Below are 27067 nucleotides of genomic sequence, written 5' to 3' on the forward strand. Positions count from 1 at the left end.
GACCCAGATTTGATTCCCCAGGACTCACATAAGCCAGATGCACAAAGTGACATATGCATCTAGATTTCATGAGCAGTTGCTAGAGGCCCTGGAGTGCTCATTCTCCCCCCCTCTAATAAATCAAAATAAAAAATATTTTAAAAAATTATTTGAGAGAGAGAGGAAAGAGGAAAAGGAAGGGAGGGAAGAAGGAAGGAAGGAAGGAAGGGAGTTAGAATAGGTGCATCAGGGCCTCTAGCCACCACAAATGAACTCCAGACATATGTATCACCATGTGCATCTGGATTACATGGGCTCTGAGAAATTGAACCTGGGTCCTTAGGCTTAAAGGCAAGCATCTTAACTGCTAAGCCATCTCTCCAGCCCCCATTGATTCTTCTTAATAATTTAAATGTGGTATGGCTAAGAATGTTGTATGGGGAAGAGTATGAAGCATATTGCATAATATACAGAGTCTGCTCTTGAGTGCCTTTTCAAAGGCTATATATTCATTACTCCTTGGAGAGAGTGGTGGGGTGGCATGTGTCAAAGAAGGTCCACGGGCTCTCAGGACTGGACTATACTATGGAAAACAACTGTGAGTATGAGCTAAGAGTGTTTGAGCTTGATGAATCAGGAAGCACCATACCAGCAGCTGTGCATTGCATTGTGTAAGTGACTATGCAAGGCTGACCTCCAACAGCAAGGCTGTGCGGGAGCTGGAAGTGCCCCTGATGGCTGCTCAAACTCGAGTGATCCTACCTTCCCCATGTCAGGCTGAGGAATCACCTGGAGGTTTTACACAGATGTTTAGAGGGGCTCGAAAATGAGTGAAAGGACACTGTAGAATGCCTATCAGTAAGCCAAGCATGTGCTTCACAAACCACTGAAAACATAAAGAGCTGTGGCTGTATTCCAAACCCTTAGTGCATGAAATGCTACTGTGGACTTCACAGTGGCGGGAGTTGCAGTAGCCTAGCTAGCAGGTCTTTGCTGTCACTGACTCCTGCACCAGAATCAGAAAGAGTTCCAGGTGAGGTTTGACTAAGAAGGCCAGATACTGTTCCTAGGCATTTAAGAACGGACATTATCTATTTTGCTGTTTTTTTTAATAATAATAATGAGATTGCCATGCTTTCCCCTTACTTTTAGATACAAAGTAGTAGGTTTGGGATGGGATTTACTACAACACTTTGCCCAGTCTTACCCCAGCTTAGTAACCCAGTCCATATCCTCTTTATTTGGCATTCTAAATGATGTGTAATTTCACCCCACAAATGCAGGTATGGAGTTTCACTGCCACATTCTTCATATCTCATACAAGTGCCCCACGCACATACACACATACCTCATTCAATATTCTCTAAGTGATTTCATGAAGAAACCCCAGACTGGTGTTTCTCAACCATTTTAAACTTACATGCTCAACTGTCTTCCTTCCTCTGCTGCACATCCTTACTGGCCCACTAGCCAGCCTGATCATGGCTACAATGATTAGCCAGCAACAGGAGCAGAAAAGATTCTCTTCCAGAATGGTCCCTCTGGGGACAGGAATTTGTGAACCTTCATGTCATATAACAGCTTCCTGGAGCAGGGAAAGCAGCCCGCTACCCACAGTGGGAGTTCCGTCGGAGATAACAGCTGATGCTGCTGGCACCATTGCCTTACATGCTTGTTTTTGTTCTCCGCATGTCCCCAAGGTGGCTACAACCACCTTCCCAATTGCAAAGATCTTTGACTCATGTTTTACATGCAAATATGCCAAAATAGGTGGTCATGATCCTTCCTAGCGCCCCAAGAATATCAGGATCTGCTGTAGATGCAATCCAGCCTCCAACTGGAAAGACATTCCCTTTCCAAGTCAGTCAAATGGAAATCACCTCCCAGTTCATTTTCTTTGAAATTCCTTTATCCTCTCAGCTGCTCTGGCCCCTCCCTGTACAGTTCATCCTTCCAACCAGATCTCCCTCATGGAACCATGTGGCACATACAAGGAAAATGGTCCTCATTCACTCTCCTTTTGGCTTCCTCAAATTTTCCTCATCCTTACCAATAAAGATTTCTACCTCACTCTACACTGCAATTTCCAGATCAATGACCAGTAATATTCTCTCACATTTTAATTTTTGGTTTTCCAAGGTAGGGTCTTGCTCTAGGCCAGGCTGATCTAGAATTCACTATATAGTTTCAAGATGGCCTCAAATTCACGATGATCATCCTACCTCTGCCTCCCAAGTGCTGGGATTGAAGGTTTGTACCACCATGCCTGACTTCTCTCACATTTTAACCCTGCCTGTGGCTCTAGTGATGAAAACTGTAAATATACACAAGTAGAACAATGACTCCCCATGTGCCCATAATCCAACTGATCAACTATCAACTAATGGCCATTCCTGATTAAGCTCCATCTTCAATATCTTCCCCTTTCGCTCTAAAAATCACTGTCAATGGACAACTTGAAAGCAAAGCTAAACAATGTTCACAAATATATTGATATTTATATCTAATTTATAGTGGCTCTTAAAAAATACTCATAATGCCATGGAACAACTCTGTTGTACCAAATCTTCAGTCACTACTCTAACTTGCCCAATTCTTATTTGAGTGGGGATGCAGATAAGACACACACACACAAACACACTTTATTTGGTTCATATGTCTCATAAGTCCTTTAACATTTCTCTCTCTCTCCCTCTGTCTCTCTGTCTTTCTGTCTCTGTCTCTGTCTCTCTCTCTCTCTCTCTCTCTCTCTCTCTCTCTCTCACACACACACACACACACACACACACACACACACACAATTTCTTTGCTGAAAAAGCTAGGTTACATGTTCTATAAAAATCTTTCCATTCTGGGTTTTGCTGATTATTCTCCATGGTGTGTTGTATATTCTCAGCTCTATCTGTAAAGTGGTGCTCACACCTGTCCAGTTTAATTCATAACATTATTACTAAAATCAGATGAGGTTATACATATCAGGCTGTTTTATTAAACAAAGAAATTATATTTTACAATGCCTTAAAATACCTTCACAAGCTAATGTTGCATACACATTTATTAAGTGCAACCAAGTGAGATGTGTCAGTCCTTCCCCTTGAGTACAAACTTCTTTATTGGTGTATAACAAGGCCCAAGGGCTGGATGCACTGCATAATCAAAATCAAATGCCAGGTTTTTACAGAGTTGGCTAAAACAGCACAGCCCCAAACTGTAAGAAATCTGAGTATTTCATATTCTTGTTTTTTATTATACTTGACATATACATTTTAATTTTAATGCTTCTTGCAGATCCACATCAAAAAACCCAAAACAAAAAGAGTTTTTATTCTAATTTAGCAGAAAGCACAGCCGTCAGTGTGGAGGACAGCACAAGCACAGCTGCTTCTCATTCATAATTATCTATATAAGAAACATGCTGCTGTTCACAGGAATGCCGATAGCACATGCACATAAGCATTGTGGGTTCTGCCCAGAGCTTTCTCGTTACTCTGGGTCCTTATCCTCCTCTGAAAAATGAGGGACAGACTTCTTTGCAACAACATTGTCCAGCCTCTTTCCTTGTAGATACGGATTGACACTCTGGGAAAAAAAAAATAGTTTGATATTACATGTCAGCCTCAGATAAGACATCTCACACAAGTGAATAAGAATTGTATCCTATCTATTGGGCTTGCAACAAAGACAGTGGTCCTACCACCAGTCAAACACGAATACTGCACATTAGTTAATGCCCAGTGGCCTATAGTACACAGTCTCATTAACAGATGTCACTAATTGTGCCTTCCACACAGAGTTCTTGGTCAAATGCAATGTGATTTTCTTAAAAAGTATTATCTTTCACTTGAAGCTTTGGACTGAGCCAGCTCAAAAGCTCTTGTTACTAAGCTACTGTGTCCCACATGCAAGAGATGATTATTTTATGGTCCTACTTAGGAGAGAGAGAGAATCTGAAATGTACTAAAGTATTTTACAAGACTGTTCTAAAGTAGATAATATGGTAGGATCTAGTATAAATTAGCATTTGAAGATTAGCCACAGATCAGCCTGCAGCTGTGACTCTTCCATACCAGTGTTCTATTAAACAGAGTTCATTAATGACTCCAATAATCACCACTACCTGCCCTCAGACAAACTTAAAAGCTGAAGAAAAAAAAATGTTTTCTGGAAGACTCCTTTGTTTTTGATTCAAGACTTTGTATTCTGAAATCTCTTAAATCTGCTGATATTTTTAATAAGTTATGTTTTTTTTCCCATTCCTGCTCTAATATGTATCATTTTTTTGAGGTTTGGATTTTAACTAGTAACCAGAGCTTTACAACATAATCTTTAGCAAGAGGAAAAAGACATTTCCAAAGTTTTGGAGGTATTTGTTTACTGAGGTTGCTCTCCAGTAATTGAACAAAAATATAAGAAATAGGGCTGGAGAGATGGCTTAGCGGTTAAACGCTTGCCTGTGAAGCCTAAGGACCCCGGTTCGAGGCTCGGTTCCCCAGGTCCCACGTTAGCCAGATGCACAAGGGGGCGCACGCGTCTGGAGTTCGTTTGCAGAGGCTGGAAGCCCTGGCATGCCCATTCTCTCTCTCTCCCTCTATCTGTCTTTCTCTCTATGTCTGTCGCTCTCAAATAAATAAATAAAAAATGAACAAAAAAAAAAATATATATATAAGAAATAGGCTGCAATGATAAATGAGGAGCTAAACTCCCATGAGCAATCTGGAGGCCATTCTCATGTGGGCCATGGCCTGCCCTGGCTTTCTTGGAAAGTGAGCAGATATGCTCAAAGAGAGGATGAATACTGGACTTAGCAGTCAGGGCACTTGCCTACAAAGCCTAAGGATCCAGGTTTGATTCTCCAGTACCCACATAAGCCAGATGCACAAGATGGTGCATGTGTCTGGAGGTTGTTTGCCCTGGCATGCCCCTCCTCAAGTAAATAAATAAAATATTTTTTAAAAGAGGATGAGTAGAAATGAGTTTATCCCTTGTAAATGTTCATCCATATTCTGGTGGATGAAAACATGAATCATGAAGGATTCAACCCACTTTGGAAAAATGTATCAGTTACTCAATGACTGATATCCTCATATATGAAGTGATATGTCACATAAAAATATTCACGCCTAACATATTGCACATAGTGAAATTTTGACCTCAAGAAGAAGCCCTCTTGGTAATGACCTTTCATTGTGCAAGGCCCGCTGTTCAGATCTAGAACACATCAAAGTTTGGAAGTACAGAGAACAGTGTGGAGGGAGCAACAGATGCCATCCATCTCTTAAAGTTTTTGGATTAACATTCTATTGAATCCAATGCATGGTTTAGTTTATGTCCTGAAGAACTCAGGGCACTTATATATTTACCACCTGGCTGAGAGACTGGGCAGGTTACCCAGAAGTCAAAATCTGACAACTGAAAGGACTACTGAGGATGGGTCTTTCCTTGCTGTCCTCTGGAAACAAGGCTTCCTTGAAGAAAGCTTTGATTTTTCAAGTCAGTGAACCATCACTTCTTTACATCAATTCATGCTCTGGGGAGACTGGTTCAGGCCTTCTTCATTCAAGATCACCACCTGAGGCTAGTGATGGAGGGGAACTTCTGCTTCCCCATCAGCACAGTAAGGTATAGGGATAAAGACATGACAATGACTTTAGAGATGCCCAAGAACAGAAAGAACTTGATACCCATTTGCTTACATTCTAAGCCTTCCCTACATGGAGGAAGCTGAGGCTAAAGTAAATCTCCTTCACAACATGTGTGACCTAAAGTGAGCCCGAGCTATTCCCTGCAAGTCAGGACAGAAGGCATGGTGCACTAGAAAGCAGAGCCAATTGAAGCTAAGTCATTTACTTGGAGTCAATCATTGGTCTTGTTTGGAAATGTCTTTGTTGTGTTGTGGGGAGATACTCAACCCATCTTCCTGATAAATTATGTGTATTTTGAGCTCCCGGGAAAAAAAATTCTTGATGTTCTCTCAAAAACATTACATGAAGCTGGGCGTGGTGGTGCACGCCTTTAATCCCAGCACTCAGGAGGCAGAGGTAGGAGGATCACCATGAGTTTGAGGCCACCTGAGACTCCATAGTGAATTCCAGGTCAGCCTGGGCTAGATAGAGTGAGACCCTACCTCGAAAAACCAAAAAAAAAAAAAAAAAAAAAAAAAAAAAAAAAAAAAAAAACCACATTACATGCTTCCTGTCACCATCTGCCATTGGAAGCTGTAATCACAAGAGGAAACCCCCAATGACCTGGTTAGACTTCTCAAAGAAGATCTGCTTCCAGATGTAACAACACTGTGCCTTGAATAGGAAATTTTCTGTGGGTCTTCTGTGTTTTGTTAAGTAGCATAGGACCTTGGAACTATCTGTTGTAGAGGAATTTAAATGAATACTGAGGCCAGAAAACCTATACTTCTTAAGCACCCTCTGACTGAATTTGGTAAAGCTATCCAGAAGGGCCACATTAAGATCCCCAGGTGCTTCTATTCTGAATAAACAATCAGTACCTTAGGTATATGGTTTTGTTTGCAAGTATGACTAAAATAATTACTATGTAGTAGGTACCATGTAACAGCAGGGTCTTTTCCCCAGTCAGGAAAGAGAGGCCAGTGTTCAGGCCAGTAAGATACCAATAGAGTAGCAAGGTAAATACTGTTCACTATTAAGACTAATTTTTATAAATACACTGGAAACCCAATGCAAACTTTGACATTCAGCATAGTATCAGGCAACACCATATCTGTAGAAGCTAAGTGCAGAGCACAAAGGCCAAGGCCCACCCTAGGGGGCCCTAGATGATAGCTACTAAGCCTGAAGGAGTCTGCAATATGCAAACAAACAAAATGGGTCACAGCATGTTACATCAATCTGGCTAGGCCTAGGCAAGAAAAAAAGACGTGAGTGAAAAATGAAGCTTGTTCATCTCCTCATCTCTCACGTCCTTTCTGAATGATGGCATGGAGAGTGCACCGCAGCACTTCCTGATCTGTCTTGTGAAGTGTTTCTCCACTGACCAGAGAGCATCTAAGAAAAGACCCTACACCCTCCCCGCATTTCCCTCCCGGATGACAGTGATACTGTTTATAGTCTCTGACTAGGATCACCACAAATCTAGGCATTTGAATGAAAAATCACGTCCCCAAGCATGGGATGGCCACCCCAGAAACCAACAATGCGCTTGCTGGGTATGACCCTCATCACTCAGGACTCCTCTTCTGCCCTTGGGGACTGTGTCAGAAAACCCATAGGCTCTTCCCCACTCAGAACTGTTAAGCATGCAACAACCCAGCCAGTGCTTGTTACCCTCCGCTTGCGCCTCTGTCCTCCCATCATCTTCTCATAAAGCAGATTCTTGTTCTAGAGTGGGAAGAAAAGCAAACATGAGTGCAGAAGTATGGATCAAATTTGGCGAATGTCTATTTTAAAAGCAATACTTGGAGTGTCCCCTTGGATATTTTGCATACACATATTTTGGAAACAAAGCTAGATGAAAGGAATGTCGTGTCAAAAAGATAGACCGCAAGAGAAAAGCTGGGGACTGTGTCACTTTTCATAACGTCCTCTGCAGTGCCTGGAGGCACAGTGTCATCCACAACCACATAAACAGGAAAAGATGGCATTCTAAAACACAAGGGCACTGGAATTCTCACTTTGAACAGACTTTGTTTAAAATAAGTAATTTTATCTCGGTATCTAATTCCCTTTTTATGAACTACACATATGATTGGTCTTGAGAGCAGTGTCTGACTATTAATGGCCATCCTCTGAGTAAATAAATTAGACAGTGAGTTCTGCAGCTATCCCATCCCTCCTGTGGCTCAAGTTAGTGCCCCCGTCAAGACAATCACAAAACCATTTGGTCTATAACATTTTTAATAGAGTGAACCTTTTAAAAACTGCCAAAAAAAAAAAAAAAAAAAACCTTCTTGGCAGAAAGGAAAGTTATGTTGGGGAGGGGAGGCTGTTACCATGGTTTGTATAAGTGTTTCCACATATTGCTGCATTTCAAACACACAGTGAACTGAAATGAGCTCTAGAATATCAGACACATGCCCAACACATTTCCCTCCAGTTGAGATTATAAAAGACAGAACACTTAACCTGAAGGCAGAACAGGAGAAAGGGATTTGGGTGTCTAACTGGTGGTGTTTTATTTATTTGATTTTCTAATCAGAAGGAAAATAATGTCGCAGAAACCATAGATTGTTATAAAAAAATTTCAGTGCAGGGGTGGGATATCTTTCAGCAAGATGTTGATCAGGGAGGTTCCTAATGCCCTCCAAACATCACAGGCTGTTGCAAAGACTTTCAGTTGCCCACCAGAGCTAGATGGTAAGACCCTATTACTGGAGGCTCCACATGCGTGAGCGGCAGGTCATTGAGAAATCAATCTGGAGCTGAGCTGGAAGCCTCCTCCCTATTGACTAGGTGTCAGGGTGCTGGAAAGAACTATGCATCCTGCTGGGGGAGAAACATCATCAACAGTCTTATTCAGCAATGGACTCTGCAAGTTTTATGGCTGCACCAGCCAGGCTAAATGTGCCAACTGGTGCAATGGTGGCATGTCTGCATGGGTTAACCAGCTGCTCTCTGATTAGAGATGAGGACCAGTCCACAGGGAAGAAATCATTCCTGGTACTAAAAACCTAATGAAAATCCTATGGCTGGGGAGGTCATAAGCCCTAGAGGGAAAACTACTACTGTTGTATGGCTAAAAAACACATTATGTCCACCAAGCTGCCTTCAAAATACTTATAGCTATGCCCACATATTAATGACACTCTCACTTTAGTTTTTTTCTTTATTGAGGTAGGGTCTCACTCTAGCCTAGGCTGACCTGGAATTCACCATGTAGCTGAAGGGTGCCCTCTGCCTTCTGAGTGCTAAGATTAAAGGCACGCACCATACGTCTGGCATTTGTTTGCAGGGGCAAAAGACCTGCTGGGCCTATACATGCATAAACACACACACAAATAAAAAATAATATTTATTTATTTATTTGCAAGCATAGATATGTACCACTGTGTGCATCTGCATTTATGTGGTTACCAGGAACTCAATCCTGGGTCATCACTTTGCAGGCAAATGCCTTAACCACTCAATAATCTCTACAGCCGAATAAAAAATATTTTTTAAAAACACCTGAATAATAAAAGGAAAAAAACAATGACTTCAAAATAGAAGAGAAACTACTTGGAAAAAAAAGAAGGAATGCAGTGGAGGCAGGATTTGGAAAGAAGGGAGAAAAGGAAAGTGGTAGGGGTGTCTATATGTATGGAGGTTGTCAATAAAAATTGACTGTGGGGGAGGGAGGGAATTACCATGGGATTTTTTTTTATAATCATGGAAAATGCTAATAAAATTTTTTTTAAATAGTGGAGAAAAAAGAAAAAAAATTGACTGTATTCACTGAGTACAAAACTAATAAAAAAATTTTAAATCATAACTCATGTCTTAGTAGAAAAGTATGGAGAAATTGCATCTTTTCCCCTTATTTTTGTTGGTAGGAAGAGGAAAGCTGTAACTTTAGGGGTCTTGTAATAAATAGTCAAACTCAATTAAAAAAGTTTAAAAATGGAAAATAATGTATAAAAGAGGCCATTCATCTTGAGGTAGTTGAAATACTTTGATAGTGACTTCTAGAAAGTGAACATGACAGATTTGGTAAGGAACCACTTCATACAATTTTTGTCTTCTCTGAGTTGTCTGGTTATCAGCAGATTTTTAAATGGTAGATTTGATAGTAAAAATGACAAGTGCCAGGAATGAGCTTTGTCATTTCATTGTTCATTAACATCTACCCCATCTGCAATTTACAATGAGCATTCCTTGTCCAACCTCAACTATGCAGGGAAGCTGTGCCAGGAGAGAAGGAGAAGAGCTGGCACTGGCCACAGTCCGTATCTTTGGCTCACTTGGGGGATGGATCAAGGAGGGATCAGAAGGGAGAAGAGGCAGGCCATCTGATCATTCCTGTGAAGAATGACAATATATATTGACCCAATATTGGTCTCTGAATGTAAACAACTGGTGTGCAAAGAGAATGTCCCAGATGTTCATGCCAGAGCCAGCAGAGGATGATGGAGGGAAAGCAGGAAGGGGGAGGGTGACTGTTCATATACATCATCTTATTCACTTGTCTGAGCTAGAAAGAGTGCAGACAGGCCTGAGAGGTGGTGCCATGGAGCAAATTGCCCAACGCCCCTGGGCCGTTCCAAGCACCACCAATGGGGTGAAGGTAGCATCATTTCCACCTCCTTTCAAAGATCTTGTCTTTATGAAACAGATGATGCAAACTCTCCCTCTGAGTGTTTTGAAAGTTAAGAGATAGAAGAAGGGAGAAAAGAAAGGAACAGAGGAAAGAAGGGGAAAAGCAGATCACTGAAGAGTCCTGGAAAAGGACCCACAAGAGATGGGCAAACAGACATGCACCAAGTTCTAGCAAGCCTTCCTCTCTAAGACGCTCCCTGCTTTCCCCAAGCACTGAGGTCAGGACCAACGTGTTCATGCTTCTCTTCCCCTGTGTGACAGTGACTGGGCTTTTTCTATTAGCCCTGTGACTATTGATTTCAAGGCAGGGTTGACAAGTGTGGTATGAGTGAAAAAAGTATACAAAGTGAACGAGAAGCAATCAGCCATCTTCTCTGACACACATTCATGATTGATTCCAGGGGTGGGCTCAGGAGTGGGGCACAGTGAGCTGTTTTCCATGAGTGTAGCAGGCTTGAGGGAGGGTATAAAAGGCTTTCCAATGCGCCATCGAGATTTCTGCTTCACACCCCACTCCTAATGGATGGGGAAGATTCTTGGAGACCTGATTCTAGAGCTAGGGTATGGAAAGTACAAAGATGAATAGCATTAGAATATCTGACTGGACCACAAAGTAAAGAAGTGTCCAAAGGAATGATAGAGTCATGTCAGAAAGAGGGGAAAGCCAGCTTAAAGAAGTTCCTGATTAAATCAAACATCAAAAATAACTAAGAGCAGGAGTGCATGAGTGCATGGAGATACTAAATAAATAAAAACACTTATAAGCAGTAAAGAAGCAAATGAAAACATGTTAGGAGGAGGATATGAACTAGCAAATGCAGGAAGAACAAGAGAGTAAGAAAGCTACCATTTTACAACTACTATAGTTACAATCAACAGGTGACAATTATTAGATAAAAGTTTGATGGAGAATGGAATATTAATAGCCTCAAAGTATCTTCTAACAAATTACTATTAATTTTAAGTGTGAAATTATAAATTTATACTAGAGAAACATGTACACCACATTAACAAGAGAATGGTACTAATCATGGGACCAGCTGGTATTATGTGCTTCCTTGATATAAAGTAAACGTATCAACATATCACACTGTGTACCACAAATACGTGCAATTATTATGTGCCAAGGAAAAGAAGTTCTTTATTTTTGAACAGAAAAAGGAGGGGAGAGAGAGAAAGAGAGAAAGGGTGTTCCAGAGGCTCTTGCCACTGGAAACTAACTCCAGATGCATGTGGCACTTTCTGCATCTGGCTTCATCTGGGTACTGGGGAATCGAACCCAAGCTTTGCAAGCAAGCACCTTTAACCACTAAGCAATCTACCCAGCCCTAAAAGAAAAAAATTTAAAGGCATAACTCCAGTCAAACCACAGGAAGCCTGAAACAAACAAGCTGAGGGTCAAGGAACTCATCAAACATGGCATTCATGCAAGATGAACAAAAGGACCCTGCCCCTCATATGTCCTATGGCGTGGGTTTGGGCTCTGCTCAAGTATTTCTGAAAAGCTGTGTGACAGCCAGGCGTAGTGGTACACACCTTTAATCCCAGCACTCAGGAGGCAGAGGTAGGAGGATTGCCATGAGTTCCAGGCCACCCTGAGACAACACAGTGAATTCCAGGTCAGCCTGAGCTAGATAGAGTGAGAGGCTACCTCAAAAAAAAAAAAAAAGCTGTGTGAACCATTGGAGAAGGAGACAGTTTCTTTTTGTTGTTGTTGTTGTTGTTGTTGTACTTTTTAGGTAGGGTCTCAATCTAGCCCAGGCTGACCTGGAATTCACTATGTAGTTTCAGGGTGACCTCACACTCACAGTGATACTCCTGCCTCTGCCTCCAGAGTGCTGGGATTAAAGACGTGTGTCACTATGTCTGGCCCACATTAGCTTTTTGACAGTGTTCTCCAGGCATATCACACTTAGCAGCAAGCCTGTGAAGGGAAGGCTGGCAGCAGCTTTGGGCCATACTCTCTCCAGAAAGGCAGCCAGTACTTTATAAGTCTGGACAATTTAGCCATTAATTTGAAACATAAAACAGTGTAGAAGTTACTCTACTTTTAAAGAATCCTGGAGTCAGGTGATGAGCTTAATTCACAGCTCTGTCAGTCACCAGCTCTGGGATGTAGAGCAGGCTGCCCAGCTCCCCAGCCTCACATTTTCTTTCCCATAGATGAGAATGGGAGCTGGGGAGATTGCTCAGTGGTTAAGGCGCTTGCCTGCAAAGCCTGAAAGCCTGAGTTTGAGTCCCCAGTACCCACTTAAAGCCAGATGCACAAAGTAGCACATGTGTCTGTAGTTCACTTGCAGTGGCAAAGGCCTTGGTAAAAAGCCCATTCTCATTCACTCATTCATTCTCCCCCTTCCCCTCTCTCATAAATAAGATATTTAAAAAATAGAATGAGAATGATAAGGATGGGCAGATTGGGTGAGATGGCAGAGGTAACATCAGCACAGTGTCTGGCATTTAGCATGTTTCATAAATATTATGATTTATTTATTATATTATTACCTAACTAACACAGGGTCCTGAAAGTATGCGACATGCATTTACTAAATGTGTCTTGATGCATTAACAAGAAAAGAGCCATGCAGGAAACATGATAGACACTGTATTTGTAATGCGTGAATCATTGTTAGCAACACAGCTCAGCTCCGGCAAATATCAAAACCAGGGAAGGCAGCAGGGTCTGTGTGCAGCTTGGCTGGGGAAGATGACTGCTTTGTGGTTAACAGACTGTGGAGCTGCACCCAAGCTTGGGACTATCATTCTATAAAAACACCAAGGAGAGTGAAGTCAACACTGGATAAATGGGATAACCATTACTACTTTAGAGGGAATGTACAGGTAGGCCCTATTATAGCCCAAGATTGGTAGGAGCTTGAAAGTGGAGAGTGGACCTGATTTTTCTATATGGTTCTGACTTGTTCCCCTGACTTCACTCTCCTTTGGAGAACCTGCTTCTCTTTTTCAGATGGACACAAAACTGGAGGAGTGATTCAGCCCATCGCACATCACCAGGGCTCCAGCTGAAACCATGGAGTAATTGTGGAGATGAGCAAGAGTGCTGCTTTCTTGGTGAACCTAGTATCAGCACAAGGGTGAAGGACACAGAGAACACTCAACTCCTACCAAACCAGATACCCAGATACCCAGAGATACAGAGGCTCGCAAGACCTCGTCACTGAAACAGACCTAAAATGAACCCAACATGGCTCACAGAAATTCGTGGAAGAAGGGGCAGAAAGACTGTTAGAGCCACAAGTTGGGACATTATGCACAGAGACATTGCCTCTTCCCTATAACTGATAGCCACCCTCACAATGCACGACCCACAGTCCCCAATGAGGAGAGGCTCTTCAGAGGCAGGAGAACAGGGAAGAGGATAAAGATGGTAACAACATGGCTATTTACACAGTATGTACATAACTAATTTGAAAAAAAAAAAACTTAACAATCCCTTAAAAAAAAAAAAAGACTGAGGAGGGTTTGTGGATCCAGCTTAGAAAAGCAAGAGATACTCAATTCACACTCACATGTGAAGAGCAAGCAAATGCTGCTAGGTGGTAATGAGAAAATAAACAAGGGGACTTAAGTTTAAGCAAACACATAATTACAGCTGATAAGAGGTGTGTAAACATTGTTCCTGGTCATTGATCAGTGATAGCACTTTTATCTTTTACTTACGGTCCTAAATTCTGGTCTGTAGCTGTGATGTAGAAAAAGGATGGGGTGACAGAAAAACACAAAGCAGCACTGAGAGGAGGAAGAGCCAAGAGTGGACAGCCCCTTGCACAAGTGCTGAGAATGAGAGGAACTTGGTGAGGGAAACCTGTGAAGTTTTCTAAGAATGGGGAGGAAATGTTGGAAAGAGAAGTACACATCTCTCTTGCTCCTTCCCAGTGGGACTCTTCTCACTCAGTTTCTTCTTAGTCTCCTTTCTTTTTCTCACATCCAACCTCCCAGTTAGCTGGACTCCTCTCCCCACGACATTCATGCTGCCTTTCTTAGTGCTTCAACCTACTCAATGGTTAAGGACCAGTCAGAGCTACTGGCCCTTGACCCTGCATCTTCCTCTGTCTAGCTTGCACCTTTCCCAGCCATGGCACCTGGCCCTCACTGGACTGCCAGGACAGTGCAAAGCTGCCCTGAGTTTATTGCCATGTTGTTAATCTCAATAACACTCAATGTAAAGAAGAGCAGAACCATTTCTTGAATAGTATACACTGACCACCTAGCATAGTATGTGAAACAAAGCAGGCTGGGTACCTTCTGTTTGTTCCTTGCTGAACCTCACCTTTAGTAATGTTTGACCCATTCCATGTAGGTTCTTTCCCAGGGCTTGTCTATGGACTGCTCTTTCCCTCCTTTCCCCTGATCCTTTCTTGCCTTTCCTTCTCTCTCTGTTCCTCTCTTCTTCATTTAAAAAATACCCTCAGAAGAAAAGTTTATAACACATATTTCATGTAGGCTTGGCACATCTGTCTTCCTCAGGCTGTATGTATGCCATATAAAAATTCTATTTAGTATTCCCCCTTCTAAATGTCATTGATTCTTATCTTCTCTCATTATGTTTATAGCCACCATAATTAGAATTACTTTTGGTATTTTCTTCCTGTCTTTAGTACCTTCTCCATTTAAAAAATCTGTTCATATTCTTTTATAATAAATTCCATTGGAAGCTTTCACAATCTCAACCTCTTATTTAGAATACTTTTCTCTTTAGTTCAATACATTTAAACTGTACCAGTCAGCTTGAAAATGGTTCCACAAACCAATTCTCCCTAACGGAAAAGAGAGAGAATGATGCAAATTAGAGATGCAAAAATTAACTTGAGTGTTTTAACTTGGGAGAAGTGTGCTAAGGGTAGTGGGAACACATTATGCAAGGGGAAGAAAGATACTAGAAAAAACTGGAAGTGATTATGAATGAGGAGAGATTTTCTTCCCAAAAGCAATGAAGTGGAGAGAGAAAAGTTCAGTTTTAAGGTTTCAAATGCTCAGTAAAGTATGAAGTAAACCCATCTTCCTAGTCACAAGCTGAAAACAGACTGAGGAGGTCAGAGGGCTTAGACAGTTTGGAGTATCTACTGGGACACATTCATTTGCTCATTACAAAGATGCGTTGACCACCTACTTTCATGTGTGAACTAATGTTCCTAGGTATTTCCCTGTTGTTCTCACATGGCTTCAGCACTTGACTACACAGGTGCAACCACAGGAACCTAGACATACCCCAATTCCATTTTAATCATGTTTGGCTCATTGCTTCAGCCTGTTGGGATCATCTTGAATCCCAACTGTCATCCAGTGTTAGCCCTTCCAACTCTGTGTCATCCACTGAGAATCTGATAAGTGTGTGCTCTATATTTTTATTACAAACATTGATAAAAATGTGGCATGGGGTAGTGCTAAGCCATGCAGGATACCATATGCAACACCACCCCTCTACTGACATGGATTTTTTAACAAGCTCCCTTTGGGTGAGATTCTGTTGCTGAGGCTCTATCAACCTCCCCAGCACTTTCAATGCGAGATCATAAAAGATCTTGTCAGATACCTTACTCATGTCCAAGTACACCAAGCCAGGTTCATTTTCCCTCATTAAACTGGCAAGTAAAAGAAAAATGCTGGTAAATGAAAGAATCAACCAGATCAAATTGACAAAACTTGTTTTTAGCACACCGGTGCCAAGCAGTTATGATTTCTCTTTCCAAGTGCTTATACAACTCCCTTTGCTGTCGGCTGCACACACAGCTGCATGTGACTGACAGCAAGCTTACAGCTTCACATATGGAAAGTTCTTCTCTTTCCAGAAGGAAGAATTACATATGGCTGTTTCTAAGTTTGAATATCTTCATTTCTTTGGTTTCTCAGAGATATACAGAGACTATCTCCCTTCCTCTAGAGATAAAATTTGCAGGATTTTCCTCAGTATCCTTATTTTACTATTTAAAAAAATGTTTTTCAGGCTGGAGAGATGGCTTAGTAGTTAAGACATTTGCCTGCAAAGCCAGAGGATCCCAGTTTGACTCTCCAGGACCTACGTAAGCCAGATGTACAAGGGGGCGCATGCATATGGGGTTTGTTTGCAGTGGCTGGAAGCCCTGGCATGCCCATTCATTCTCTCTCTCTCTTTCCCTTTCTCTCTCTCAAATAAATAAATAAAATATATTTTTAAAAAATTTTTTTTCAAGGTAGGGTTTCACTCTAGTCCAGGGTGACCTGGAACTCACTATGTAGTCTCAGGCTGGCCTTGAGCTCATAGCAATCCTCCTACCTGTGCCTCCCAAGTGCTGGGATTACAGGCATGAGCCACCAAGCCCAGCTTGTATCCTTATTTTAAAAAGTCCTTTACTTTTCATAGAGTCCCACTGAGAGGCATAAAACACTGGTGAGATCTGAGGATGGTACAACACAGGCTGTGCAGTGGAATAAAACAGAAGCCTTTGAAAGATGTAGCAATGTAATGGGTATTCATTGCTGTCTCTCTGGAAGAGGTGACACATGGGTGTGGTTTGGAATGATAATTGCACAAAGTCCCCCTCAACCAGAGATTTCTGAAAAACCAACTTCTAAACAAATTTCCTTCTCCCCCTCCTCAAGTACTGTTCATCTCTGGCATCAGTATCCTCAGAAGTTCAGAGTGAGAATTTGACTTGCCATTGACACTGGACTCACCCACTTTCCCAGACCTGGGTAGTCATGTTCTGGATCAAAAAGATGCTGGTGCAACTGGAATTCTCGACTGAACTCTGCTGTGTCAGGGGTGTTTTCTAGACATCCATCACCTGCTACAAACAAAGATTTTTGAGGAATGGCCTGAGCATTTGTTATTCAAACAGGAGTTAACTTATCAGAAGCATCAGCATCTCCTCACATCAGACACTCCAAGTCACTTTCCCTCTAGATTCTAATCTCCCTGGTGGATGGGACTGCTCATCCCAAACTCTCATTTCTGGAGCAGAGAACTATTGGCTGTTCTCCAAACCCACTTCCCTTTCTTCTTTGGCATACAACTAGGCTAATTTTCTGGCCTTGCTTAGCAATCAGGTGGAGTCATGAGCCTGAGCTGGGGCCAATAGAATGTGGGTAGCAGTGATGTATTCCACTTCCAGGCTTGTCTCATAAAAACTGCTTAGGGCTCAGGCCTTTAATCCCAGCATGCTGAAGGCTGAGGTGGGAGGATAACTGTGAGTTTGAGGCCACCCTGAGACTACACAGTGAATTCCAGGTCAGCCCAGGCTAGTGTAAGAGCTACCCTGAAAAACCAAAAGTAAACAAACAAACAGTTCAGGATGCTCTGCTTTCCCCTACTACACCCTATCAATTGGTATATGTACTGTATGTTGCTGGCCAAGGCAATTGTGGATGCCAAGGGTAAAGATGGCAGTTTTGGGAGGCTGAGCCACCTGCCTCCCTTTGCCCACCTGCAATAGGATGTCACATGAGTGACAAATAAGCTTGTATTGTGAAGAGCTACTAAAATGCTTTGTTTGAAATAATTGCAAGTATTTCCTTAAGTAATATATTTCTACACAAGACTGTTTTCTCTTGGGTGAGCTCTTTAAGAAAACCACTTCAAGTTGGACATGGAATCTCCCATCTATAATCCCAGCACTTGGGAGACTGAGGTAGGGGGATTGCTATAACTTTGAGGTCAGTCTGGGTTACAAAGTGAGTACCAGGTCAGCCTGGGAGAGTGCTTTAGCACTGAGTTGTATTCCTTGTACCCCTCTGCACTTCTCCCCTTTTTGAAGTAAGATTTCACTTTAGTCTGGCTGGCCTTGAATTCACATCAGTCCTCCTATCTGTGTCTGCTGGATGTTCATCCCAGCAACATGGAGCTGTCTACAACACATGCTGTGGTCCACACTAGAACTCAGTACCACTGGCTCACACTGGATCTCGTTCCATTGTCTAATAACAGTGGGTTTCAAATTTTAATGTGTACAAGGGTGGTTCCTATATAGATGGGTGGGACCCACACCCACAATCTGTGGAGTCAATAATTCTAGGGTAGGATCTGAGAATCTTCATTTTTAGTAAGTTCCCAGGCAATGCTGATGTCACTGGCCTAGGGATCCCACTATAGCTAATAATCAACCTTCCCAAACCCACAGACATGCTTATTCTCCAAACTCTGAGCTGAGCTTCTTCCTTCCAATCCAAAACCCTGCCAACAAGTAAAAAGTGGCTGAAGTGCTTAATGCCCAACAGCGATTCAGGTTTTCCTGACATCCCATGCAGCAGCCCTATGTTGACTTGGTCACAACTAATTTTCTTTGGTTGTTGGACCCCAGCATGGGAGGTCTGTACCATAGGGAAGACAGAGGCTTCTAAATGAACAAAGACATATCTTCTGTCAGAAATAGCCCACATGGTAGTGTCAGAATTTCCAATTTCCTTCCATGGGAACACAAGTGCATGTCTGTTACCTGTTTTCCCGATGGGACAGGGGTTTGGAGGGTCTGGGTAGCCCTGATCCTCACTGAAGTCCTTAGGAATGTTGTCGCCAGTTAATTCTGCCACAATGTTCGGTATGTTGCCAAAGGGACCCAGGTGCTGAAGACCCTCGTGAGCTCCACCTGCAGTGTGACAAAACTCACTTTAACATTTATTCAGGCAGAATATACAGGTAAAGCAAGGTGCTCTAAGCTGTGGGGAGAGAACATATCAAACTCAAACAGCTCCTGTCCTGCAGGGGTTTAGAAATTCAGCCACAGAAATGAACACTACTAGCCATCAATTCCATGTGAAGTAGATCATGCATGTCTGTTACCAAAAGGCCAAGACAACGTGAAGGAGCGTGGGGAAGGGAGTTTCACTTGGCTGGTGAATACGAAGGTCTCTTGGATGTTTGGCACATATGAGTAGGACTTGAAGCTCAACAAAAGCTTAGAGCAGGTATGAGAGGAGAATGGGAGGCAATAGCCATCAAGGTATATGAGGTGGAAAGAACATTATGCAAAAAAAAAAAAAGAAGAAGAAGAAGAAGAAAAAAGTCATATTTGCCCCAATTGTTCTGCTCTGTTTATCTTTTTCTACACAAATCTTTATTCTTTTTGAGGATTTTTATACATGCATATTGTAATTTGATCATAATACCCTCCCATTACCTTCTTTTGTCCTCATCCTTCACCCCATTCCACTGAACCCCTTCTTTCTAAGTAGTCCCTTTCTTACTTTTGTTTTAATTTTTTTTGTTGTTGTTTATTTTTATTTATTTATTAGAGAGCGACAGACAGAGAAAGGCAGAGAGAGAGAGAATGGATGTGCCAGGGCTTCCAGCCACTGCAAACGAATTCCAGATGCATGTGCCCCCTTGTGCATCTGGCTAACATGGGTCCTGGGGAATCAAGACTCGAACCGGGGTTCTTTGGCTTCACAGGCAAGCACTTAACCGCTAAGCCATCTCTCCAGCCCCCTCTCTTACTTTGATATCTTCTTTGTTTGCCCTCCTTCCTCACCCATATCAAAATGTTGATAGACTCTGCCGGATGTGGTAGCACACACCCTTCTTTAATCCCAGCCCTTGGGAGGCAGAGGTGGGAGGATTGCCACGAGTTTGAGGCCACCCTGAGACTACATAGTGAATTCCAGGTCAGCCTGGGCTAAAGCAAAACCCTACCTCAAAAAACTAAAAACCAAAAAGAAAATGTTGACAGGCTCAATATTATGGAGATCTGTGGAGGTAATGAAAACTGACAGCCACTATGAGGTCATAAATATGATGGTTGCTTTATGTTTTGAGGACAGTGTCCCAATGTACTCCTTTCCACCCTCTGGTTCCTACATCATTCTTGCTACCCTCTTCTAGAGTGTTCCCTAACCTTGAAGGGCATGCTAGAGATATCTCATTTAGCACTAAGCACTCAACAGTCACTTATTTTCAGCCCTTTGGTGAGTTTTGAGTCTCCCTTGTATCCACCACCTTTTACAAAGAGAAGCTTCTCTGGCCAATGGTGAGAACAGCACTAATCTGTAGCATAAACATAATATAAATTTTAGGGGGTATGACGGTTTGATTCAGTTGCCCCCCATAAACTTAGGTGTTCTGAATGCTAGGTTCCCAGCTGATGGAGATTTGGGAATTAATGCTTCCTGGGGGCAGTGTATTGTTGGGGGCAGGCTTATGGGCTTTATAGCCAGTTTCCCCATGCCAGTGTTGGGCACACTCTCCTGTTGCTATTGTCCATCTTGTGTTGGCCAGGGGGTGATGTCCACCCTCTGCTCATGCCACCATTTTCCCCTGCCACTGAGCTTGTAAACCAAAATAAACCTCTTTTTCTCAGAATCTGCTCTTGGTTGGGTGATTTCTACCAGCAATGCGAACCTGACTGCAACAGGGGCAATTTGATGTGCACATCATATCCACTTAGTCAAACAACAGTAGTAACTCCGTTTGCCCCAGTGCTTAATGACCTTTTCAGTCATAAGCTCTTGACTAGGTTTGCAGTACTAAGCATGGATTCCTTCCAGTCAGCACACAGTTGCCCCCACAATTGTCATGCCACTACCACACCAGTAGGTACATCTTCTTTTCATTTCATATTAAATCACAATCATCTGTAGTCTTCATGGCTTTACTCTATTCCTGTACTCATAAAAGACTATGTAGTTTGTCTTGTGCACACAGTGTATCATGACATATTTACTATTCTCCTATTGGGAGACATAATATTTCCTAATTTATTTTAAGCATTTAACTTTTTCCATCTTTTAGATTAATTTTCCTCAGGATAAATTCCCAGAAGTCAAATTACTAAGTTAAGGAGCTATAAACATTTTTATGGCTCATGATAGTATACTGCCAATGTTTTCCAAAAAGGAGGTATTAATTTACAAAATAGCATCAAAATATGAGAATACTATTTTTACAACATCCTCACTAGAATTGGGTTTCATAAAAAGATTTTATATTTTCTTGCTTATTTGAATTGAGAAAAAATGTGTGTCTAAGTGCCAGATCAATTAAATCATTCCCACATGCTCAGTTGCTAGTTTTAATTTCTTATTTATAAATATCTTCTTATGCTGTTGGAATTACAATGTCTCTCTTATCAATTCGTACAAACATTGCACATAATAAAGATATCAGGCCTTTGGTTGTCACACTTTCCGCAAACATTTTCACATGTTGTCTGACTTTGAATTCTGGATGTGGTTGTATTTTGTTAACATAAGCTTTTGATACTACAAAGTCCGATATGCTTTTATTCTCCTTTGTAATTTCTTCTTGTCGTTGTGGACTTATAAAATTATTGCCATTTCAGAGGTACTACCAACACTTGGATATTTCTTTTGGTTTGTATTTTTAAATAAGCTCTAATCCATATGCTATTTACTTATTGTGTTTAAAATAGTTAACCTGTTAGCCCACGAGCATCTGTCAAATAATTCTGTCCATTTCCATTTGATTCATGCCTCCAACAAACTCCTAAGTGCTCCAAACATACACTGCTCCAAACATGAATAATAACAACTTACATGGCATCACTTTACTGTAACACAAATGTATTTCAATTTCTGGACATTTCTTATAGCTCTAACACTTTATAAGCTTCAGAAAACTTTTTTTTCACAACAGAGAACAGGCCCCTTCTTTGGAGGACTTCCTGTTTTTCAACTGTATCAGAACATGGGAGACCTCACTCATGGCTACCTTAGTGCAGAGACATCCTGCAGACAGTTGTCCATGAAGGAGCTCATGCAAAAGCAAAAGGCAACCTTTGTCAATGCTTGAATCTAGAGCCAAATATGATGAATACAGTGTTATGCTTCCACGTCCACAAAGGGCATGATTTTGCCATGGGTCATCATACCTAAGTCCAGCCAAGTGATGCGAGCTTTTCCCTGCATAACAGGTTCCACTTTTGACTTTTGGTCTGAGCCATCTCCTCTTTGAATTGGCACACTGTTGTTTTGGGAATGGAAATATGCTCAATATGATCATGGCTCCATCGCAGTGTCTCTTTGAAGCATGTATACATCATTGTTTGTTTGCTATGTTTGATTAAAGTTGAACCTAAGAGGTAGAGAGATGGTTCAGTGTTTAAGGAGCTTGCCTGCAAACTCTAACCACCAGAGTTCAACTCCCCAGTACCCATGTAAAGTCAGATGTACAAAAGGGGCACGTGTATCTGGAGCTTATTACAGTGGCTAAAGGCCCTGGTGTGGCCATTCTCTCTGTGTCTTTCTATCTCCTGCTCTCTATGCTTTCAACTAAATGAATAAAAAAAGTTGAACCTAAAAGGGCAATCTCCCCACCCTGAAGACTTTCAGCTTTAGAGTTCAGATACAACCAAGATGCTGGACTGTTTGCTTTATGTTTATATTATATTTCATTGCTTTGCACTGAAAGTGGGTAAGCATACAAAATTTATATATTTGGAAAAAGGGCATTTCCTTTATAGAATACTATCATTATCATTTTTATATTTTCAATGTGGATATTTAAAGTAGGGTGTTTTATATACCATAAATATCTAAATAAACCAATGATTTAGCATTATTAATTATATTCTTTTATATCCCTGATCATATTTTATCTTAAATATGACAACCACATGCTAAATCTGCCATTACTAATAATAAGCTGTCAGTCCTTTATTTCATATAATGTTTACTTTACTAGTTTGATAGTATGCTAATTGGCATGTCCAAGGGTATAAATTCTTCATTTTAATTATTAGTCATTGACTGGCAAATAAAAATTAGTTCATAAAAGGTGGGTGTGGTGGTGCATGCCTTTAATCCCAGAACTTGGGAGGCAGAAGTAGGAGGACAGCCATTAGTTTGAAGCCACCCTGAGACTACAGAGTGAATTCCAGGTCAGCCTGGGCTAGAGAGAGACCCTATCTCAAAAACAAAAAAAAAAAAAGAAAGAAAGAAAAAATTTAGTTCATAAATCATGCTTTGATTTGTATTTCTGCTACTAGTTAGTAAACTCATTCCATTGCTTTCTTATTCCTTTATTTTTATCTTTGCTGTATCATTCTGAAGGTTTATTCAACTACTATGGTCATTGTTTTCTGAGTTACTTGAGGGGTATGTGTTTATTATTCCACATTAAAATTCAAAACTGAGGCTGGAGAGCTGGTTCAGTGGTTAAGGCACTTGTGTGTAATGCCTAATGACCCGAATTTGATTCCCCAGTGCCCAGGTAGGGCTACATGCACAAAGTGGCACAGGCATCTGGAGTCCATTTGCAGTGGCTAGAGACCCTGACATGCCCATTCTCTCCATCTGTCTCTTGCCTATCTCTCTCTGCTTGCAAATACTTTTTTTAATTTAAATTTTTTTTCTAAAAAACTCCAAAGATTAAGGTAACATATCAGACCATTGGGTACTGATATGTTTGAAGCTCAGTGAAATCTTGGCACCCACAGCCACCACTGTACTTGTTGTGGGGCATGTTCTCTGGTGTGTCAAGACATGTCTCAATTTTTGAAAGCACCCTAGCATTAAGTGCCAGGAATTATCCAACTTGGCTCAGGGGGAATGGGTGTCTTAATGCTCCATCAGTAATTAATGAAGGAAGCAAACACAGTTTCCCTTATGGAAGGCCTGCCAGGGCCGTGTTTACCTCTGTACACCAGTGCCATCAAAATGAATGCAGCATTTGTTAGGAGCCACAGATGTTTAGAACCAGGCAGATATATTGGAACACAAGCTCTTTTCTAACCACATTTAATGGCATCAAACCCAGATATACTCACTGAGGTAGGAAAAATAGAGATTTATGGATAGAATAGATAGTGGCCCTGTGCATTATAGAAACATGAACAGAAAATAACTTGAAAATTATGTAGTGGCATAGCCAAACAAATGTGGGTTATCTAGTTCATTAGAATGGTTAGAATAGGTTAATCTATTATATCTAATGAGAAGTCAGCCAAAATGTTTGATGGTATGGGTGTCATTTGGCCCACTGATCTCATTTCCTTAACTACCTTATATTAACTGCATTAACCACCAAACAAACCTTTTAAACATTATTAGTTATTGAACCAATTTAAAAATATTTATTGAGCACATTCTATATAATCAAGATCTAGAGTAAGTATTAGAGGGTCAACAGTTAACTTGGTTAAAGTGGATGCTACTTTCATATAGTTTATGGTCATAGGGATATAAAAACAAACACCTGAAACACACCCATGCCAGTTGTAAAGTATGTATCACATAATTGGGAAGCAACAGAGTGTCAAGGAGATGTGTGTGGCTCATACCTAGGGCATGAAACAACACACCAATGATTCTATGAGTGAAAGCAGGTTGGAGTGACGGCTCAGTAGGGAAAGGGACTGCCCTACAAGTGTGCAGACCTGAGATCACATCCCCAGAACGCATGTGAAATACCAGATGTGACATGGTTTGGTTGCAGGACACTGAGAAATCAAGCTGGAACTGAGCTGGAGCATCTATTGCTGCCTTCACAAGACCTACACAATACTGGTCCCATCAACATTCCTTCACGTATGACACAGGAGGGCCAAAAAAATCAAAATTGAAGAGGTCCCAGTTGGAAAGAAAAGGGGGGGGTCAGTGGTAGGAGGGACAAAAGAAGGTAGTGGGGGTTTATGATCAAGCCTTTAACCCCAGCACTTAGGAGGCTGATCACCAGGAGTTCAAGGCCACCCTGAGACTACAGAGTGATTTCCAGGTCAGCCTGGACTACAGAGAGACCCTACCTTGGGGGGTGGGGGGGAAGGCATGCACATGTCTAAAACTTGTCAATTAAAAATTTTAAAAGAGATTCATGATGAAAATGCCAGGTCTGTTGGCACATGCCTATAATCCCAGTGCTGGAAGGACAGACAAAGGCGAATCCCTCGGGCTTACTAGCCAGCCTGTCTAGCTACATCAGAACACACACATATACAGACATGCACACCACAAACAAACATGCTTGTGAAAGCAATGGTTCCTGTTTCCCAGTTGCCTCTTAGTCTACTTGGTTATGCAGGGTCAACACAATAAACCAGTGGAATGTAGTAAGATATATCAGTATAATTCACCACTCACAGACAATAGATAGTAGCAGACAACAGAGCACTGTGCAAGGATAAACTGGAGAGAGGTTAAGGCCTGCTGACTGCCTCTGAGACTTAGGAGTGCAGTGGCAAGGATCAGGATTAGGGCGGCCACAACATGAGTAAAAATAAGATATCTAGCAATGCACCCAAGAGAGACAAGTCACAAGTCCATAAGGCTTCCAAAATTTGATGGTTTGAGAAAAAATATCATTGTAAAGATGGTACTTTTTTTTTTTTTTTTTTACTTATAGCCTTGAAATTACTTCAGGTAATTAATTCTGTCATGTAATGAGACTTATTTATCTGTTTCTACCACACCCATGACACTCTACAACTTTCACTGGAAGAAACTGAATTCTTGTCAAGTGAGCTTTAAGCCTAGGGGCATTTATATAAACTTTACTATTATTATTATTATTTTTTTGAGTTTTCAAGGTAGGGACTCACTCTAGCCCAGACTGACCTGGAATTCACTATGTAGTCTCAGGGTGACCTCAAACTCACAGAGATCCATCTACCTCTGCCTCCCAAGTGCTAGGATTAAAGATGTGTGCCACCATGCCTGGTTTAAACTTTACTTTTAAAATTATTTATGTATTTATTTGCAAACAGAGGGAGAAGAGAGACAGAAAGAATGGGTGTGCCAGGGCCTCCAGCCACTGAAAACAAACTCCAGAGGCATGTGCCACTTTGTGTATCCGGCTTTTTGTGGGTACTAGGGAATCAAACCCATGTTGTTAAGCTCTGCAGGCAAGCACCTTAACCACTAAGCCATCTCTCCAGCCCCATTTATATAAACTTTATATAGTAAAATAGATACCCTGCCACTATTCCAAATTCTAGATACAGATTCATTGATAGATTTTCTTTGTATTATCATGGTAATGGCATTGTACTTAGTTGAGATGCTGGGAGGCAATGGGGGTAGATGAACCCATAAGCCTCTTTAATAAGGCTTATGCTAAGGCTGGAGAGATAGCTTAGTGGTAACAGTGCTTACCTGCAAAGCCAAAGGACCCAGGTTCAATTCCCCTGGACCCATGTAAACTAGATGCACAAGCTTATGCATGTATCTGGAGTTCATTTGTAGTGGATGGAGGCCCTGGCACACCCATTCTCTCCCTCTGCCTCTTTCTCTCTCTTTCTCAAATAAATAAATTAAATTAAAGTATTTTTAAAATAAGACCTATGCTAGAACATTCCATCAAATTCTGCCAATCTTTCCAGCTCTCTCTTATATACCCTGCCCCCACCCTTCATTTTGCCTGGATTCTCCTCCTCTACCCATGCTTTTTAGAATGCCAGATCAGCCAGGCGTGGTGGCACACACCTTTAATCCCAGCACTCAGGAGGCAGAGGTAGGAGGATCGCCATGAGTTCAAGGCCACCCTGAGACTACAGAGTTAATTCCAGGTCAGCCTGGACCAGAGTAAGACCCTACCTCGAAAAACCAAAAAGAAAAAAAGAATGCCAGATCAATAGGGCAGTCTAACCTGCCTTCACTGTCTCACCCATCTCAGCTCCCTACCTAGACTTGTCCATTCTCAACATAGCAACAGTTCTGAGCATGCCTGTCAGAGTCTAGCACTCATATTCACTGACCCTAAACAGAATTTTCCTGGTTAATTACAAACTGCTGTCATTGTCTAATTCCTTCTCCTGTTTAGGGGATTTTGCTTAGATGCCAGTATCTAGTAAATGGAAATGTAAAAACTAAATATTAATTTATCCCCCAAGTTCTACCTAACCCTGAATGGTCATGAGCTTTCTGGAATGTTGGTTAACTTTTAA

At 41.5% G+C, this 27067-nt stretch overlaps 1 protein-coding gene across 4 annotated transcripts in view; it reads right to left on the reverse strand.

Annotated features, from left to right (window-relative positions):
• Positions 1–2940: 2940 nt before the first annotated feature.
• Scg5 (secretogranin V) overlaps positions 2941–27067 on the reverse strand; it is a 67518-nt gene continuing 43391 nt past the window's right edge. Inside the window, exons 3-6 of one of the 4 annotated variants that reach the window (XM_004669721.2) lie at positions 18674–18823; positions 16917–17026; positions 7278–7331; positions 2941–3558 (exon numbers count right to left, since the gene is read on the reverse strand). In XM_004669721.2, coding sequence (XP_004669778.1) covers positions 3463–3558; positions 7278–7331; positions 16917–17026; positions 18674–18823 — 410 coding nt within the window. In that variant the 3' untranslated portion in view covers positions 2941–3462. Of the gene's footprint in view, positions 3559–7277; positions 7332–16898; positions 17030–18673; positions 18824–27067 lie in introns of all 4 variants that reach the window. The other 3 variants (XM_045156227.1, XM_004669720.2, XM_045156225.1) reach the window with 3 other exon arrangements.

This window comes from Jaculus jaculus, chromosome 8 (assembly GCF_020740685.1).
Source record: "Jaculus jaculus isolate mJacJac1 chromosome 8, mJacJac1.mat.Y.cur, whole genome shotgun sequence".
NCBI classification, from domain to species: Eukaryota; Metazoa; Chordata; class Mammalia; order Rodentia; family Dipodidae; genus Jaculus; species Jaculus jaculus.